The 17135-nt window shown below is 42.1% G+C and overlaps 1 protein-coding gene across 3 annotated transcripts in view; it reads right to left on the bottom strand.

Moving 5' to 3' along the window:
• The window catches only part of casz1 (castor zinc finger 1), a 153027-nt gene that overhangs the window by 61991 nt on the left and 73901 nt on the right, over nt 1-17135 (bottom strand). Inside the window, exon 1 of one of the 3 annotated variants that reach the window (XM_053850149.1) lies at nt 9999-10488. The exons of the other annotated variants lie outside the window; for them this stretch is intronic. Coding sequence (XP_053706124.1) covers nt 9999-10047 — 49 coding nt within the window. The 5' untranslated portion in view covers nt 10048-10488. Of the gene's footprint in view, nt 1-9998; nt 10489-17135 lie in introns of those variants that run through there. 3 annotated transcript variants of the gene reach the window in all.

Genomic DNA, 17135 nt, shown 5'->3' with positions numbered 1-17135 from the left:
AGTGGCTGTAGCTCGGTCTACTCGCCCCTGGCCCTCCCTCTCTCTCTCCCTGCAGTTGCCACTAATACTTCTTCTCCATTAGAAATGACTGGAAAAAATACTCCCCCCTGAAAAAAAAAAGGTAATAAGGCCAAGTGACAGCTGCCGGGACATTCTCACCTCAATGAGGCTACGAGCAACTGTTCCAGTCGACCCTCTGCTCCTCCTGACCGGCGACAACTGTTTGGAAGGCCCTCTCCTCTCCCCAAATCTGAGGTATTTAGCTCGCAGGCTGAATGACCCTTTTCAAATGTTACAGGAGTAATAGGCCGTAAAACAAGATCACCTGTCGCAGTGTGTGGAAAAGGTTGACAGAAAAGATATTTACTCTGGAGGTTACTGACACACTGGGGCATAAAGTTTCTCTAATTTGGTCTGAGGGGCTATAACTGGTAATATTGAAATACAGATAGATAGACACATTGACAAGCAGCATCTGCACGTCTTCAGCAGAGGTCTGTCGTCGCCCATGTCTCAATGGAAACGGATAAACAGTGAAGCTTTGGCGATAAGCTCAAGTATTAACTTCATAACAAACGCCTTAACAAAATGCTGTGGAAGCAGCTGTCCCATCTTAGAGATGGTCGTCCTAAATATCTGACAGTGAGGTTGTTGAAGGCGGTTTGGACACGCAGTCTTTCCTTGGACACTACACGACAGCTGGATCTCAGATGGAAGGCCAGGTATCTCTCATCAAGGCATCTTTGGCCAGGACATGGCTACAGTTGTTGGACTAGATGTGTCTGCAAGCCCCTTCAATAAAGTCCAACACATCTTTTTGGTTGAGCTCCATGCATCTGCCAGGTCTGCCTCATGGTCTCCACCTAATATGAAGGTCCCAATGGATGGTGGATGACTATGATTGACAATGTCATCCAATTGCAGCAATAATCTGAGTAAGGGGTAAAGTTGACTAAGGCTCAACTGGCTGTCGATGAGACGTAGAACTAAAAATAATAAGTCAGATTGGTTAATGATTCAAATATAAAGATATATGTCATTTCAAGCAAACATTAACACTGTGACAACAGCCGTCAACTGAAAAGGCCCAAACAACTCCCGTCACCACCACGTCCTCTGGAGACAGAGGAGTTGCTTGGGTCATCCACTAACTTGATCCATTATGACAGTTACATTCATGGCATCAATAGCGACATACACAATTTGCTACTTGAAACACAGAGTCTTTCCTGCAGCCTCCTCTTTCTCACTCGCGAGTCTGAGCCGTGTCCTATTCTGGCGTGTTTGTAGATGTAATTGTTAAAAGGTCATCTCTATTTTCTTCAGCTCGGTGTACAATGTCATTGGATTGCGACATTTTGAGCTGGTTTAAAAACAACATCAGCTTTGAAACCTGACCCCCGTTTTCCACTCATTTGACTGTAACGATGTATTTACCAGCTGGCTCCTATAAAATGACCTCATTTGTCACTGCCCTGGCACATCCAGATAATGTGTGCATATATCTAGTTGCTCGGATTTCTGTGTCGGTGGTTTAATAAAGAAGTTGCGAGCCTAAAGCTAGAGCCTGGTTCTGGTCTTCTGCCTTTAACATTGGGAGGAAAGACACTGTGACCAAGGACATGAATTGCTCATTGATTTTTAGGATCCAGCTTAACTATCCATTTCCATTGATCTTTAGCGTTGCAAGCGTGCGCGAGTTATAGCGGTTTTAATGTATCATTTGTATGTGTACTCATCACCCGTTGCTGGAGGATTTATAACAGTCTGGGCATACATTCAATCCTGAGACGTAACTGAAACATTCCAAGAATTGGACTCCATTAAATGTTTGTCTTGGTGAATGCAGGGGGAAAAAAGATCTTTTGCGTACTAGCATTATATTAGGTCAGGTTTGGCATGAGGATCACGACTGCTACACAGAAAGGTCATGACTATTTTAGCAACTATTCAATGGAAACTATTTGTTATGGAATGTAGAAGAAAGGATTTGACATACCACGATCAAACTAACTTTCTCATCATTTTTATCATTCTATTATTGAGCTCAACCTTTCATGTTTTACAGACCTGGTGAGGATCAGACTGAATATATGATGATAGTGACCATTAAACAATTCATGCCAACTATGAATAATCAATGGTTTGGTGATGTCACAAAGTGCAGCAATTTGATCCAAAAGATGATCCAAGTCATCTGTCAGGTAGAAAGTCATTAAAATAGAGTCTCAATTTCCTGCTCCAGGCTTGGGTTTCACCCTCGCTGGATACATTTCAGTTCTCCAGCAAAAGCCTGTGTTCTCACATGATATCATCTCCTCCAGTACATAACTCTCAATGGCTTGTCTTTTTCTGCCTTTTGTGCTTCAGTTCAATTCAAACTGCTCTTTTTCCAACAGATTGTGTGAAGCGCTCCTCCATGTGAGGTAACTGCCTTTTGTTCAGCGAGGAGCGCACTTTACTCCATCCTTTAAAAAAAAACAAGTCGGCTTAATTAATGTTTTACAAGTGCTGCTGTATTCTTAGCAAAAAGGAGAAAAAAGAAAAGCCTCTATCAAAGCCTGCAGGTTCAGATTACGTACGCTAATTGAAATTCTGAATTTCTAAGCCAACTCGTGTGTGTGTTTTTTTTCTGCTCTCCCTGCGCTGCCGCTCTGCCTCGCTGTGCCCACAATAAAGCTGAGCGTTTTGTAGTCCACAAATGACATCAAATCATCTAAGTAATACAGGCTTTTCTTTTTCCTCCCGTATTCTCATGTTCTGCTGGTGGGTTCATGAGACAGCTTAATAAAGCAGTAAAGGCTAGGGGGAAGCCTGAGTGTAAGTATGTGTGTAGTTGTGATGCTCACAGACATTTTACCTTCAGTGGCAGCCTTTAGAAGAAACTGAGAAGAAATGAAGGCCTTCACTTGTGACAAGTGACCCTTAAACGCTCAAAGTTCACGTCAAAATAAAAGGTATAATAATAATCATTTGAATAATTTCAATAACTGATCATAAGAAAATGACATGCAGGTAGATGGATTGCTAATGTATCGGAAATGCCGAGCGAAACAAGTTCAACAACTCAGAAATGTTTTTATTTTGCTCACGGCACAAATGGATGGATGAAATGAATGGCTCTCATATTAGAGATTTGTCAAGAAATTCGCACTGTACTGACACTGTACTGACACAGATAAAAGAAAATGAATGCAGCCAAATGAAGACTGGAGCTAAATTACAGGATATGCATGGAGGTTTTGGCCGCTGTTACTGTCAGTGACAATGATCTGAGATGTAGATTTTTATCTCAAAGGATATGAAACAAAATCTTTTTGGCTCATCTCACATCTAAAAAAAATATATATTCTAGAAAGGTGGCAATGATAAGCAATTACTGAAATGATGTCTGATAACCTCAGTTGCGAGTTAATCATTGCAGCAAGGGAAAAGTGCCTCTCGTTTCTTTAATATTTAGCTAAACCCCAGCCTTTCAAAGCTCCTATTATTTTATTGGCCTGTTTTGCAAGCATTATTACTTTTGCATTCTTGCACTAAGGTCAAAGTTTTCAGGCCATTTCAGGTCAGTTCCATTCTATTTACATGGAGTTATTTTTGATAAGGGGTGTAAAAGATTATAAAAGCGCCATAAACATTAGGTGCAGTCCAAAAAAAACGGCCAAAAGATCAATGTCAGTTTTTTATTATCTTTGATACTTTGATATTTTCCACCCATCTCTTGAGAAGTATTGTGAGGCAGTTAGATTTAGCGGTGCAAGGAGCCATCGAGCTCTTGTTTCATAGAGAGTACCTCCTCTGTTATCTCCCTCCTACTATAATCACTTAACAAAGACTTGGGCATTTGCACAAATTAAAACATCAATAATGCATAAGTGCTTTTCAGTTTTTGAGCTATAGTGTTCCTGAATTGGGATGAAATACCCCCTCAACCAGCGGAAAGAAAAAGAGCTTGCCATCAGCGAGGAGCTCGAAGAAGCCAGAGGGCAGTGAGGGGTTCACTGCTGAGACCGTGCTTTAAGATGGGTTGAATGTTCATGTTGCAAGGAGTCATTTGCAGCATGTATGTAAGAAGGAAATATGACTGCACCTCTGCTTATGCTGATGTTTGGCTCGCTTGATCTTACAGGCAAGACTGTGAGTGAGTCAGCCTTTCATTCAAAGAAAAAGAAATATTTCAACCTCTAATGTAGTTTCTTGTTTTGTACATTGAATTTTTTTGTAGTTTTAAATAGTTTTGGCCCAAAAAATCACATTTTCTCAATCGCCTCACATTTTGCATTGCATCGACCTGATGTGTGATTCATTCATCAACATCATTTTAAAGAAGCAATGGTGTATTTTAGGCATTAGATAAATATGTTATTAATGTGCAAACTGATGTTGACAGTGCAGTCCCCTATTGAGATGAATCTTTACGATCCGCTGGTGGCGAACCATGTAGCAGGAGCACCACGCTGCCTCAGATGTTCAACTGTCATCTTTCACTGGAAACAAAGAGAGATTTCACCGCCAGCGTGAAGAGCTTTGACTGGTATTGTCATCATTGCACGTGTCAATCCATGACCACTGGGGCTCCCACTCCAATCGAGGACAAGCAATCCTATACAGATGGCCTCAAGGACAATTAGCAGTAATGATTGGTTGCCACATAAATGAGAAAATTTCTATTTGCTGCTACGCAAGCTGATGATCACAAACCAAATGTCACCGAGGATAATGCAGAACGCAGTTCTAAACTTCAATTTTATATGCTAGTGTTGATGAGATACACTGGCGAACCGGTCTCGCAGCTCTCAGGGATTTTACCAGATTATTAGGAGGAATAAAGGGATGAGACAAAGTGCACAGTGGTCTAAAATATTATCTACTCAATCATCTTCTTTTCCCCCTAGATATCTTCATTCTCCTCCTCCCTTCTCTGTCAGTTACTCTGGCAAACAATCCCCTTGTTAGCAAACTGTTAAGACAGCCGCTTGGTACACAAATTGCGCTCGACCAAGCGAATTTGTTTTGCAAGGGTGACCTGTTTAATCATCTCATTTTCTTTGGCGGACATTTATTCATCTGGTTTCCACGGTTACAGAGAACATTAAGGGGCTACAGTAATAAGGCTGGAGAGTCAAACAGGTAATAAAAAAATTAACGCCATTTTCCAGCAGCCGAGGACAGTGGGTGAAATGAATCAAGGGTGAGGGGGAGTGAAGCAGGGGTGTGTGCTGGGAGAGGGGGCGGGGGGGCTCCAATATTGTCCAAACAATAAGCCATAGTGGTTATTTTACTCTGTAGATCAGGTGGTGCTGTTATGGACATGACACTTTGAGCACAGAGCAGCAGAGATAAAGCTTTTAAAGTGGCAGCGCCCCTTTTTTATTGTCATTCAGCGATTACATATCAGAACGATTAAAAGTTAGATATTTATTAACTTTCTTTCTTTTTTTTTTATATACATTTCATTGTACTTCAGGGGAAAGATCATGTGCAACGTGTCAAAATCACGGAAACATCATCCCAAGGCCAGCAGGAGACACGTTGCACTCCTTTGATAAAGCACCGAGAGTTGATCACTTTCAGACTGCGATCAACAAACAATGACCCACACCGCCAACTTCTTGCCTAATATAGAAAATTCCAGCACAATTGAGGAACAGGTGCTGAGTACCAATAGAGAGCTACATGGCTGCTGAATGCCAAATAAGGCAGCGTTGCACTGAGACACAAAACAACAACCTGCGATTGTCTGATAACTGACCCACAACTCAACTCCCACTATCATTCTCCTTTGTCAACTTTGCACCAAAAAGAAAAAATCAAGCAAACAAACGTGAGGTGTTGCTCATTCTCCACACCTACTGAAAGTATTTCTAATTGAACAACAGCGTTCGGGCACTCCTAAAATGCGCACAACCTAACCTTTAATCGTTCAAAATGTCAGGTTTAACCTGTATTTGGGCATTTTACGAGGCTGACAACACCCACCCTTATGAAAAACAAATTAAATTCTTCCTTTGTTTGCCGTTGCGGGCGCATATGATCTTCCGGAGGTGGCTTTCAGAAACGGCTTGTTGATGTGACATGGCATTTTCTCAAGATAAACATTTATTAGATTTATGACTTAAACTGTTGTAACAGGTTAAACATTCATTTCAGTTGTATAGCACTGCTATAAACTCTGACTTTTTCTCTTTTACTTTCTACCAACTCTGTCATGGTATTACTATATTTTTTACTATAGAAAGCAAAGCAGAAAATAACAAAATAAAATAACAACAATGTTAACATTAATAATACTTTTGAGAAGCCTCACCTAATAAAAGATTCATAAACGAAACAATGTACACACTTCACGAGAGTTAGAGCTAGATTTTAAAAGAAGGATGAACTACACAGAAACAAGTAGTACAGAGCCGTCACCCCATTCTCACCCCTCACACTTGCTCTCATCAGAACGAGGGGGTGAAACAGCCTCGGGGGGACACAGAGCGGACAGAACATAGAGAGAAAAAGAGCTTGGGACTGTGATGGGATGGCCAACTGTTCCGCTAACAGCCCTCCAAACAGGTGGAGACTCTCCAACCATGTAATCCTATCACGTTACCAACTTAAAAAATAGAAAGAAACACAGCAAACTAACTCTTGTCCTCCCTCCCTCCACCCATCTCCCCCTCTCTGTCTTCCATCCTCTGTTTCTTCCTGCGCTGGCAGTGACAGAGACGAACAGCTGGGCTTCAGATTTATCATGTACAGCCTGTAATTATTGCAGCCTGCCACCGACCCAAGTGTATAGAAGAAGAAACGGACAATGAAAATACAAGTTGCGGAGGAAGGAGGTGAAGTTGAGGGGTTAGACAACGACTAAATTATGTGCGTGCGTATGAGTGTGTGAGAGACGGAGGAAGGAGCGCTGCAGCTGATCGGGCTGAAGACAGGATCAGTCCTGTCGTAAAAATGGAGAAAGTAAAATCATCCTCAAATAAAATAAATAAATAACGCTAAATTCTTAACAAGAGCAGAAAGTCCTTCGGTGTGTACAAACATAAAACTGAAGTGACAAGTGAACTGACCCACGCTGAGAGTTTGAGTGGTAATCTCGACCCCAGCTGACCCCACCTGCTGTTATTGTTCCCCAGATAAGAGGGTCAAGAGATAAACTATCAATTTATTGCTCGTGTCAATAACTCTCCTTATCATTAAGCAATTACGCCGACATCTGTTGCATCCTTCGACGCACGTTGTTTTAGTCAAGTTGCGTGCCCATCACATTCCTCGCACGGTCTATCCTTCGCCAACCAGCACCGAATCCCACCTTAGACACCCCCCGCGCCACATTTAAAAGGATTAGTCACCACATTTTGTGCCGGCTTAATCTCTCTTTCAGGCGGTCTAATAAGTGCGGCTCGATAAGCGAAGCATGCAAATTCATTCATGGCCGGTGGAGACAGCGCTTTCAGACAAACACACCAAAGTCGTCCCACTCAGCTAATTACCTCTTCATTTTCGCCTTTCCCCCCCCATTTATGAAGCATATCAATGACTCCAGATTATTCCCACGCAGCCTTTGGCTTTCCATGAAATCATAATTTCATAAGCGGGATTAAGAAACAGGAAGGAAGTCGGTCAGAACACATGGCATCTCGGGAGATGATCAAGAATAAATAAATGTTGAGCACACAGACATCATCGGCCTCGGTGCAAAGTTATATTTTAGCGAATAAAAGCAGTGAAGACTCGCCTTGCAACCTGTTTATCATTCAGGAATATTCCTCGCCGAGTATTAATTAGGCCATTACTCCTGATTGGTGACGGGGAGCTTTGAGGTTTTAATTAGGTGCCGGCCACTGCATGAGTGCACAGGAGCGAGGGGGGGAAAAAAAGGGGGTGGTGATGCCACTTGCCTCGCTCCTGGCCCATATCAAGTAGCCCTGAACACTTCGGCTACTGCCTGGCAGCCCACGTGTGTCTGGACTTTATGTGTTCCTTTGATCTCTGCTGTTGCTCTTGAAGGAGAAAAAAAAAAAACAGCAGCCAGTTGGTGTGATTTGGGTATTAAAAGACGGGAGTTAAGGTAATTACGGGGCTGTGTGTCTGATGACTGGGCACATGCTCAATCAGGACTCAGCTGTCCCTCTCTTTCTGCATGACCCTCCAACACACACACACTCACATACACACACCCCTAATGTCGGCAGTCTCTCCGCCTGAACCGCTACCAGGCTGCTTCACTTCACATCAATCAAGTCACTAAAACAATAAAATCAAAATAAAAAAAATTCAACTTCAAATGTATAAAACTGTTTTTTTTTAAACAAAAAAATGTGTCGAGAGGATGATACTAATCACCTCACTGCCGTGGCGCACTCTTGCCAGACAAGAATCCCACGGGAGGAATCGGCATGAAAGAGGTTAAAAGACAATGACTATTTTTCCCCCACCAAATGTGTCGCTGTTATTTCAAAACTCTGTTAATCTGCTGTACACAACATTCCCATTAGCATAGCCCGACCCCCCCCATAAAAATTCCAGCTAGTTTAATTAAAAAATGTAAATTTACTGTCATCCGAGGAGCAGCAGCACAGAGAAGAGTGCAACAGCATTTTTTATTGCTTAAGACATCAAATTGATCTGGCTTATTGCTCAATAGTGATAAAAGGTTATTGAAGGCCTTCAGACGTTGGCGTGTTTTTTTCATATTTTTCTAATTGTACTTATAGTTGTGCAAAATGAAAGGAGGCCCCAAAGGGTGAATCACTCTGGGAGAGTGAACGCAAATCATCATTGTGACTCACAAGAGTGGAAAAACATTTCTAAGGCTGACGAAAACTTTGAGATGAGGGTGTGCGATGATAACAGTTGTTCTTGTTTGCTGTTTTTTTTAATAAACTAAATATAATGCAGGACAGCTAAAGCCACCAGGCGTCATAATAACCAAGCCCTGGTGTGTGTGCCCGAGTGTGCGTGTGTGCATGTGTGTGTGAGTTCTGCATGTGTTTTCAAATGTTACGTTCAAACGTGAATTAATGTATACAATAATCAAAAGTGTAGTTATTTAAAAATTGAAGTTACATGAATTAAAAAAAAGTTTAAAAATAAAGAAACAAGCATTTAACATAAATGTCAGAATATATTCATTATGAATTTTATTTCATTATGTTTCCTTTTTTTAGCCTCAGGTGTTAAATTGTAGGAACATTATGTAATTTTAAAAAATAATAATTTCAAACATCAATCACAAAGCGAGCGAGACTGTGGCGTAAACTCTGGAGAGGAACTCCTGAAGAGAGACTTAATTAAAAACACTTTGTGCCATTTTTGCAATTAATTTGTTGAGTAGAATAACAGTCATTAGCGTGAATTGTAATCCGGTTCCTCAGAGTTTTTCCTGACAAGTGCACACAGCTCGACCAGTGCGAGTTTGACTGAAGTTCCGCTCCGGTGTAGTAAGACAGGAGCATTTTTGCTTTACTTTTAAGCTTATCTGTTCCACTCGTGCTTCATCCCCATGCTTTATAAATGGTGCAGAAGCACCTGAAAGGCTGCTGTCATTGTTGCTCATGTGCGACAACATCAGCAACACAACAGTTTGTTTGCTTTGTCCCCTTGGCAACAAACCCTTGGGCCATTCTTTGTGCCCGAATGACAATGTTCCTCCGTGGATAAAAGATTACCTGAATTACAACCGCAGGTTTTTTAAAATGAGATAAAACAAATTCACAGTGGTACATCGACACCAACTGCTTCTGAAAAACTTTCAGCAGTCGATCGCTGAGCGTCTGTCGGGGGACAAGTTTTTGATATTACTGTCACCTTTGGGCACTGTCGAAGAGCTATAAATAAGGGTGTCGCAACACTTATACATGCACTGGCACATAGTTTAATCATGAACAACTTCCCCTCTTCTCTACATATTTAGACCCAGAAAAAGAAACACCTTTTAACTGTAGTAGCAGCTCACAAAAAAAAAGTAGGACAGAGAGAAGAAAAAGAAGAGGAGTACTCACCATATTCAGGGAAGTCGAAGTTAAATCCTCTCAGACATGTAACTTTCATAATATTACTGAAACTCTGTTAGAAAGTCATTCAAACGTTGGTCGGTGGAGGGGGGGAGACAAAGCGGAAAAGTGACTAGATAGAAAAAAGGGCTTCCTTCAATCATGCACTAAACTCCTTGACATGTAATCTGTCAATAGTTTGTTGCTGAGATAATGCCGGCCGCCACGAGCCGATTTGATTGGCAGCTTAGGGTCTGGCCCCTCCTTCCTGTGGTTTGACGGTGGGGGGGGTAGGTGAAAGAATACGGCGCCTCCCCCTTCACTGCTCTCTCTCTCTCTCTCTCTCTCTTGCTCTGGTGCTCTGCCTCTCCCTGCGTTGCTTCCATACACACACGCACAGAGCGCGCTGTGGGTGATGTTGTCTGAATAGGCTGATAGGAAATTATGGCAGAGGAACAGGAGCAGTTTTTTTACTCCCTCCCTCAGTGGGCTGGCCTTTTCCATCTTTGTGGGCTCTAGCCTTTCAACTCTCTTGGGGTGGAGCCTGCACCGCCTCTATTCAAATGAGCCCGGCACAACACTTGTTCAAGAGGTTTTAGGGCAGAAACTGGAGCTGGCACATGGACACAGGTCATCTCTATTCCTTTGACTTTGTTCCAGGTGGGACACTTATCATGAGATTGTGACCATGTTATGACTATTATTAGACAGAGCACTTTCTGTATTTTATATGCTGTCAATTGATTTTCTTTGTCACGTTTCAAGAAAGACACTGATTTAAGTCACAGACGTTTGAGATCTCTTTCATCTAACAGAGGCCACGGTTTCATGCTGCTTGAAAATGCGTCATGGAGTTTAATTTGAAAATGTAACTTTGGCAAAACGCCATGTTCCAATCAATAAACAGGAAAATCAGTCACCGGATAGTTGTTAGAAACTTCAACCTATATATCGCGGCATGTGGCTTCTTGTCAATTACGCAGCTCTTTGGAGTGGTCAGGCGCTAAGGGTTGTCTAGTGAGTGTGAGGGAACATGTCAGGGTCCAGGATAAAGCAGTTGCCGTTTCATCTGGTTTAATAGAAGAGGCTTGCGACAGTGCAAAACACTGTATTGCCACACACAAGTTTGGAGAGAGTCTAAAAACTAGTCACAAGCTTCCCATGGACATCAATGAGCTACCACCACCACCACATAATAACATCTTTATTACTAAGATACTTTATATACTGGGTTTTATTTGTTAAAACGTGTTTTTAATCCAAACATTTTCACCAAAATGCCACCACACAACATCAATCTGTCAACACTGGTGCAGCTGAAAGAACATATGAATCTCTTTTCTATTATTGAGTGACTGAAATTCATTACAGAAAACCAAATAAGATCACAATGCAACTTTGCTCCATCTCCCTGTTGAAGCTCAGCATGGAAATATTATTTTTATTGCTTTTTGCTGAGAGCGAATAACTCTGGTTGTCGACTTTCTGCCTCAGAGCTCACTCCGTCTGCCTCCCCCCTCTGATAAGCTATCAGTTTTCATTGTAATTTCAGGTGAAATGATAAACGGCTGCCGTTACCAGGTGACAATGAATACTTTATAAGACAAACCCCTTATTTGCCTGGCAGTTTCTTCCGCCGGAGCATGCAAAGTGGCGACGGGGCCATTTGTTGATAAAGCCAAAATACTGTAAACACGGCTCAATGGCAGGGATTTTAACAAATCAACCCCATTAATACATTGGGGTTTGTTGATGAAACCCAGAAGCGACATTTTGAATAAGGGTGGTGTACAAGCTGCATTTACTGGCAGCAGAAAGAGGAAATTAAGTTTATGGCTGTGAACTATAATATAACAAAGCACTGGATTCTGCTGCAGGCCACTCTCGGCAGAGTCCAAAGTTGGTGCATAAAACAGGTTTTGTGTGTTTTTTGGAAGTTATGATGACTCTCCAGATTTGATAGTGGGTTAGAAACTCCTCCTCCACAACCCACATAGAGTGAGATGTCCTCAAACGCCTCTGTAACTTGATCCGTCGGTACAATGTACATGTGCTTCTGTGGAGCAACAGCCCCATGTCAAAATGACGCAGATGTTTCAGAAAACAGGTGAAAGCAAGCAGCGCACAGCAAATGTCACTATTCACTCATCTTCTGCACTAACTGGGGACATCAGAAGGATGGAAACAATCCCAATGGGTGAAAGGTGCTAGGTAACACTTTAGATATATTACATGCCATGCTTTGCCTTCAAATAATAACCTGACAAAATCAACTCAAGGTTTGAGGGAGATTTACAGGTAAAAAAAACTTCTTTGACTGGTTCCATTTTTCACAAAATTCAACAGAATTATGATCAGCTTAACCATCTAATTCATTTAGAATCGCATTAAGTATTGAGATCAGGCTGAGGTGAACTGATGAAAAAGGGCCAGCAGTCGAACAGGAGGAAAGTGTTGGCTGCCAGTGAAGGAGGAAAACTGAACTGAACTGAAGAAACAGCAAGTGAAGAGTGTGTTTCTCCGAACCAAAGTACAAAGGGAGGGGATACAAAGGTGCACTACACCGACATGACTGCTATCTAAATAAATAAATACACATTTTTAAAGTTGACTTCCCCCATTTGAAACATGACTTCAGGGTTTGAGCTCAAAGCTTCAAAAGGTATTCGCAGTCCGAAGATAGCAACAACCAAATAACCCACCCATTTAAAGTTTATTCAGCCACAGCTCATCCTAACTAAAGACCCTTCACCCTTCGCAAGAAGAAATTGATATGGCTTCTTATTTGACTCAGGGAAACTGAATGAGCGCCAGATGATCATAGTGCATGATGGCAAGTTGGTAGGTAGTAAGAACCTTCAACTGGGAAACACAGTGTTTTTTGAGTCAAAATAAAAAACAATTTTTTACATTCACAAGAGTCATGTTCATAGCTATTGATTCTCTTTGGTGTAACATGGTTCTCTACACTTGCACGTAGCACCGCCCCCTAGACCTCCATCTCCAGAGGCCACAAGGCTGCGTTTCTCAAAGAACTGTGGGGTTTTTCGTTTGATGTGGTCCCCGTATATTGTATGAGAGATTGTTGAGGGCAAGTTGGAGTGTGTATGGTGTGACTGCATGTGCATGAAGTCGTGCACGTGACATGACAGGGGTACATCAGTCAAAGGGCCAGCGGGCCAGACGTTATGCAGCTCCTGACAGCGCACACCAGGAGGGGCTGGTCTGGTGGAGGGCCCACTCCCAGTACCCCGTCCGTGGAGACAAAAGCCAGGGCACAGTTGAAAGATGTGAATTCAGTGGCTTTTGTGCCAAAAGACCAGGGACATGCAGAGTGAGAAATCTGACCTTTGCCGCAAGTCAGAGTGAACCCCACTCAACGCCTCTGGCAGCCCGGAGGGAGTGGAAGAGATTGCGTGGGTGCATCCTGGCTCAGGGTGAGAAGGCTACAGGTGGGTTCCGTGTGTTGGGCAGCTGACTAAAAACTATCACATTGAGTGATTATTCACATTTCAATAGTATACTTCAATGCTAACTGGAATGAATGGCTTGCTGTGCTCCTTTTTGTGCAGAAAGATTTTTTTTGCCCCATATGAATTTGTGTATCAACCAGATATTCACGTTGGCTTTGTATAAACAACAATATATTGTGTTTTTCAATTCAAGACGATTACAGAGTACACAAGGCTGAACCCATCCATGTCGTCGCCTCTCTAGAATAATTGCCAAAATATAAATCCACTGTTTTATGAATAGATACACAATGCATTGAAAGAGTTTGCGGAGGCCACAAGAAAAGTTCAGGTCTTGTTATTCACCGTCATGTTGTTGTCAAATTGGCAGGAAATTGAACGTGTAAAATTTTAATTCCGATGCAGTGGCGACTCAACAAGAGTTCAAGCTTCTGTTATTGGAGGTTGTCTTGGATGTGGGATATTATTCCCTCTCACGTCTGTTTATAGCGCATTATTTATTTATTTTTAAGCAGGGAAGGAGCTGAATAATAAACCTACACACAAATACGTCGTGTGGCCGGCTGCTGCTGCTGCCAGATGATTTGCAATGATTCCTCCTAATTCCATTTGATTTTTATAATTGACGCATTCCAAATCTCATTATAGATGTTCACTCTTGGAAGCAATTAGCAGGGATTTCGTATGGAGCATAAAGCATGTTTGCATGTCAGCATGTCCCATGTTATCTCAGGTTATGACGTTACAGTTTATTACACAGCTTGATGTTTCGCAGTGCTGCGCTCAGAGCAGAGATTTTTGGGAGATAGAGAGGGCCTCTGTGTTTTTCACTCATATATTTTTCTTGACACTGCTTTCATCCCCCGGCCGTAATCGTCATATCTCTCCCATTGCTCTCCCGGATGCAGACATCCATAATGCAATCTTCCTAATTTTGATCCCTCGCAATCTGGTTTTTAAAAGGGAGGAGGGGGAAAAAAAGGGGGGACATATTTCTGAAGGCTCGCTCCGTAATCATTTTAGACAGATAGCCTTTCCCATCGCAGAGGAGCAAATATTTGTAAACCAGCTATCTAATGGAAAATTATAGTGAAATTAGAGTGAAATTCATGACAGCCAAATCTGATTATCTGTAATTCTATTATGCCATCTAAGCCCACACAGCATATTTTTGTAGAGTTTTTTTTCCATAAATACCTATGCCAGGGGTCCTGCTAATCAAATAAAATTGAAATTCATCTTCCCATTAAATTCAATTAGCGGCAATTTCTAAAGTCTAACAAAGATTTTAATTACTAAATTATAAAAATCTCCCCAGCCAAATTGGGGGTAGAAAAAAAAAAGGGCATCCAGCGCTTGTGAAAAACAAACCCATGAAAGGATATTGTTGATCAAAAAAGATATCCAGAGGTAAATAACATTAGGGAGAGCACTGGGGCCCTTATTCAGCGAGTCTGGGAGGGGAGTGGCGTTTGCCAAGCGCTCGGCTCATGTGCAAGAGGAAATGAACTTAGCCAAGGTTCTTTCTGTCTCTAAATGTCTGCCCTCAGAGTTATTATGCTGTAATTGACTAATTGACACCTTAATTTCATTTATGGGGCTCCTGTGTTCATAAAGCAACCTCTGGGTGGGGCAGTGGTCTACAGCAAGGAAGTCGACATCCAGGACAGCAGGTAGAGCCTTGGGCCTGCACTTCCGCTCCCAGCAGATGACGATTGATAATGAAATGGTCACGAAGAACACGCTGACCTCACAGCGGCTTAAGGAGCATTTTACTCGTAGGTTCAAATCCTTCTAATGCATGCTGATGTGTAATAATCATGCATGTGCAGTCTTACAATCTGTCACCGAGAGCACGAATGACCTCCTTCCAGGTCGCACAGACAGAAGCTTGTCCTCACACAAGTTTATGCTCTGACATGTTGAACTCTCCACTTATAAGAGTAATAATAGTCGCCGGCAGTTATTCATTCAGAAAAGTGGAAACCATAAAAAATAGTGCCTCTGACTATAAATATTTTCCATTCCAATCGCCTTTAACTGCAGAAAAATAAGGAAGGCAGCTCTGGACGAAACACAACACAGGCCAACTCCGTCCTGCCTTGAGACGACAGATACTCTTGCTGGTGTTTGGTGGACAGAACAAGGCTAACAAGACAGCTTTAGGCTGCAGGTCCTCCACCAGGTCAGTTTCCCAGCCACCCCCCTTTCTCCACATTGGTGGGTGGCTAAAAGAACAGCTCTCTACAGACTACAAAGCCACATCTGAAAAGGCACCTGCTGCTTTCGTTCCCCGTAGCCCCCTTTGGCAGCTCGCTGCGTTTAAAGGACACACAGTCCAGATAGACAGACTGGAAAGATGAATTATTTAGGTATGATGTCTAATTGTTTCAGGGCAGACATTTTCTAAAGCGTCCATCTCCGGCGTGAAACAGGTCATCTTGAAGTACAGCACTAAATATGACCAAACTGAAACTTTAATCTCCTTGTTCCACGCCCAAGCTGGCAGGGTATTAAAGATAATCTGTTTAGGGTGTCATATGGCTGGAGATATAGATGGAGCTCATTTTTCAAGAGACAAATCTGATATTTGTCAAATGGTTTGAAGAAACCAGGGGATTTTCCGGTAATCCTCCGCTGGATGAGTACCGTCGTTAACAGCAAAATGCAGATGGTGTTCAGTGTGTTGAGAATACCCAGCGCTGGGTTCAGTGCCACAGCAGAACCTGCAGAAACTTCAAGCCAATTTGCAGTTCACTTATCAAAGTAGTTTATTCCAAAGCGCAAACTTTGCAAAATGCATTTTGTTGTTGTTTTTCTCTCCCTATCTTGTTTCCTTTGCTGACATAACATCCTTACTTCTGGGCTGTGATCATCAAATATTCAGTTGCAACTCAATTCCAATAAGCAAAAGAAAACATATTATAAATAAAAATGGGGGCATGAATCTTTCACGATCCTAATTCTAACTTTCCCTCCGAGTGTTTCTGTCTTCATTTTGTCACATTAAGCAGTTTTGCCTTCCGTTCGCCAGGCGTGGCTGATTTCACTCGGGTGGAAGCATTATTTTATTCATTTGCTCCTTTGTTTGAGAACACTGATGACTTTTATGTGCACCAACTATCACTTCGGCAAGCCTTTTTATTTAAATGTTCATGGTGGTTATTCTCAAATTTACGGTCAGCCTACTGTGACGTCTCAACTCTGACCTATAATATCATAGAAAGATGTTTGCTCCTGCTTTAGCACCTAAACGCTACATATCAGGACACTTTCGATGCATTCCACATGTTCTTTGTGGCTCAGCATTACATTTGGCATCATATTGATAGTTATTTCAGAGGCTTTCAGGCAACAGGGCAATAGTTTCAACGATAGCTCTAGTTAGAAGTTAAAAACATCAGGAAAACAATGCATGTTTTGGTGTGTTGCATTAAAATACTACATGAATCTCAAATATCTAGAGAGTCTGCAGTTTATAAACACTTGGTTGACGCTGTGTGTATCACTCGTGTGCTGTGTGTTAGGGTCGAGTTCCATGGCAAATAGTGCCAAGGTGGACTTATTCTAGAACACTGAACCCCAATCCTATCTCACTTCCTCACAAGTGTTGGGTCTTAGCCCGTTGTGGCTGCTGTCAGCTTATTCACTCTGTCCACTGGCTGCCAACTGT

Source organism: Synchiropus splendidus, chromosome 18 (assembly GCF_027744825.2).
Source record: "Synchiropus splendidus isolate RoL2022-P1 chromosome 18, RoL_Sspl_1.0, whole genome shotgun sequence".
NCBI classification, from domain to species: domain Eukaryota; kingdom Metazoa; phylum Chordata; class Actinopteri; order Syngnathiformes; family Callionymidae; genus Synchiropus; species Synchiropus splendidus.
Note: the sequence above shows the minus strand (reverse complement) of the source record. Positions and strands in the feature narration are given on the sequence as shown.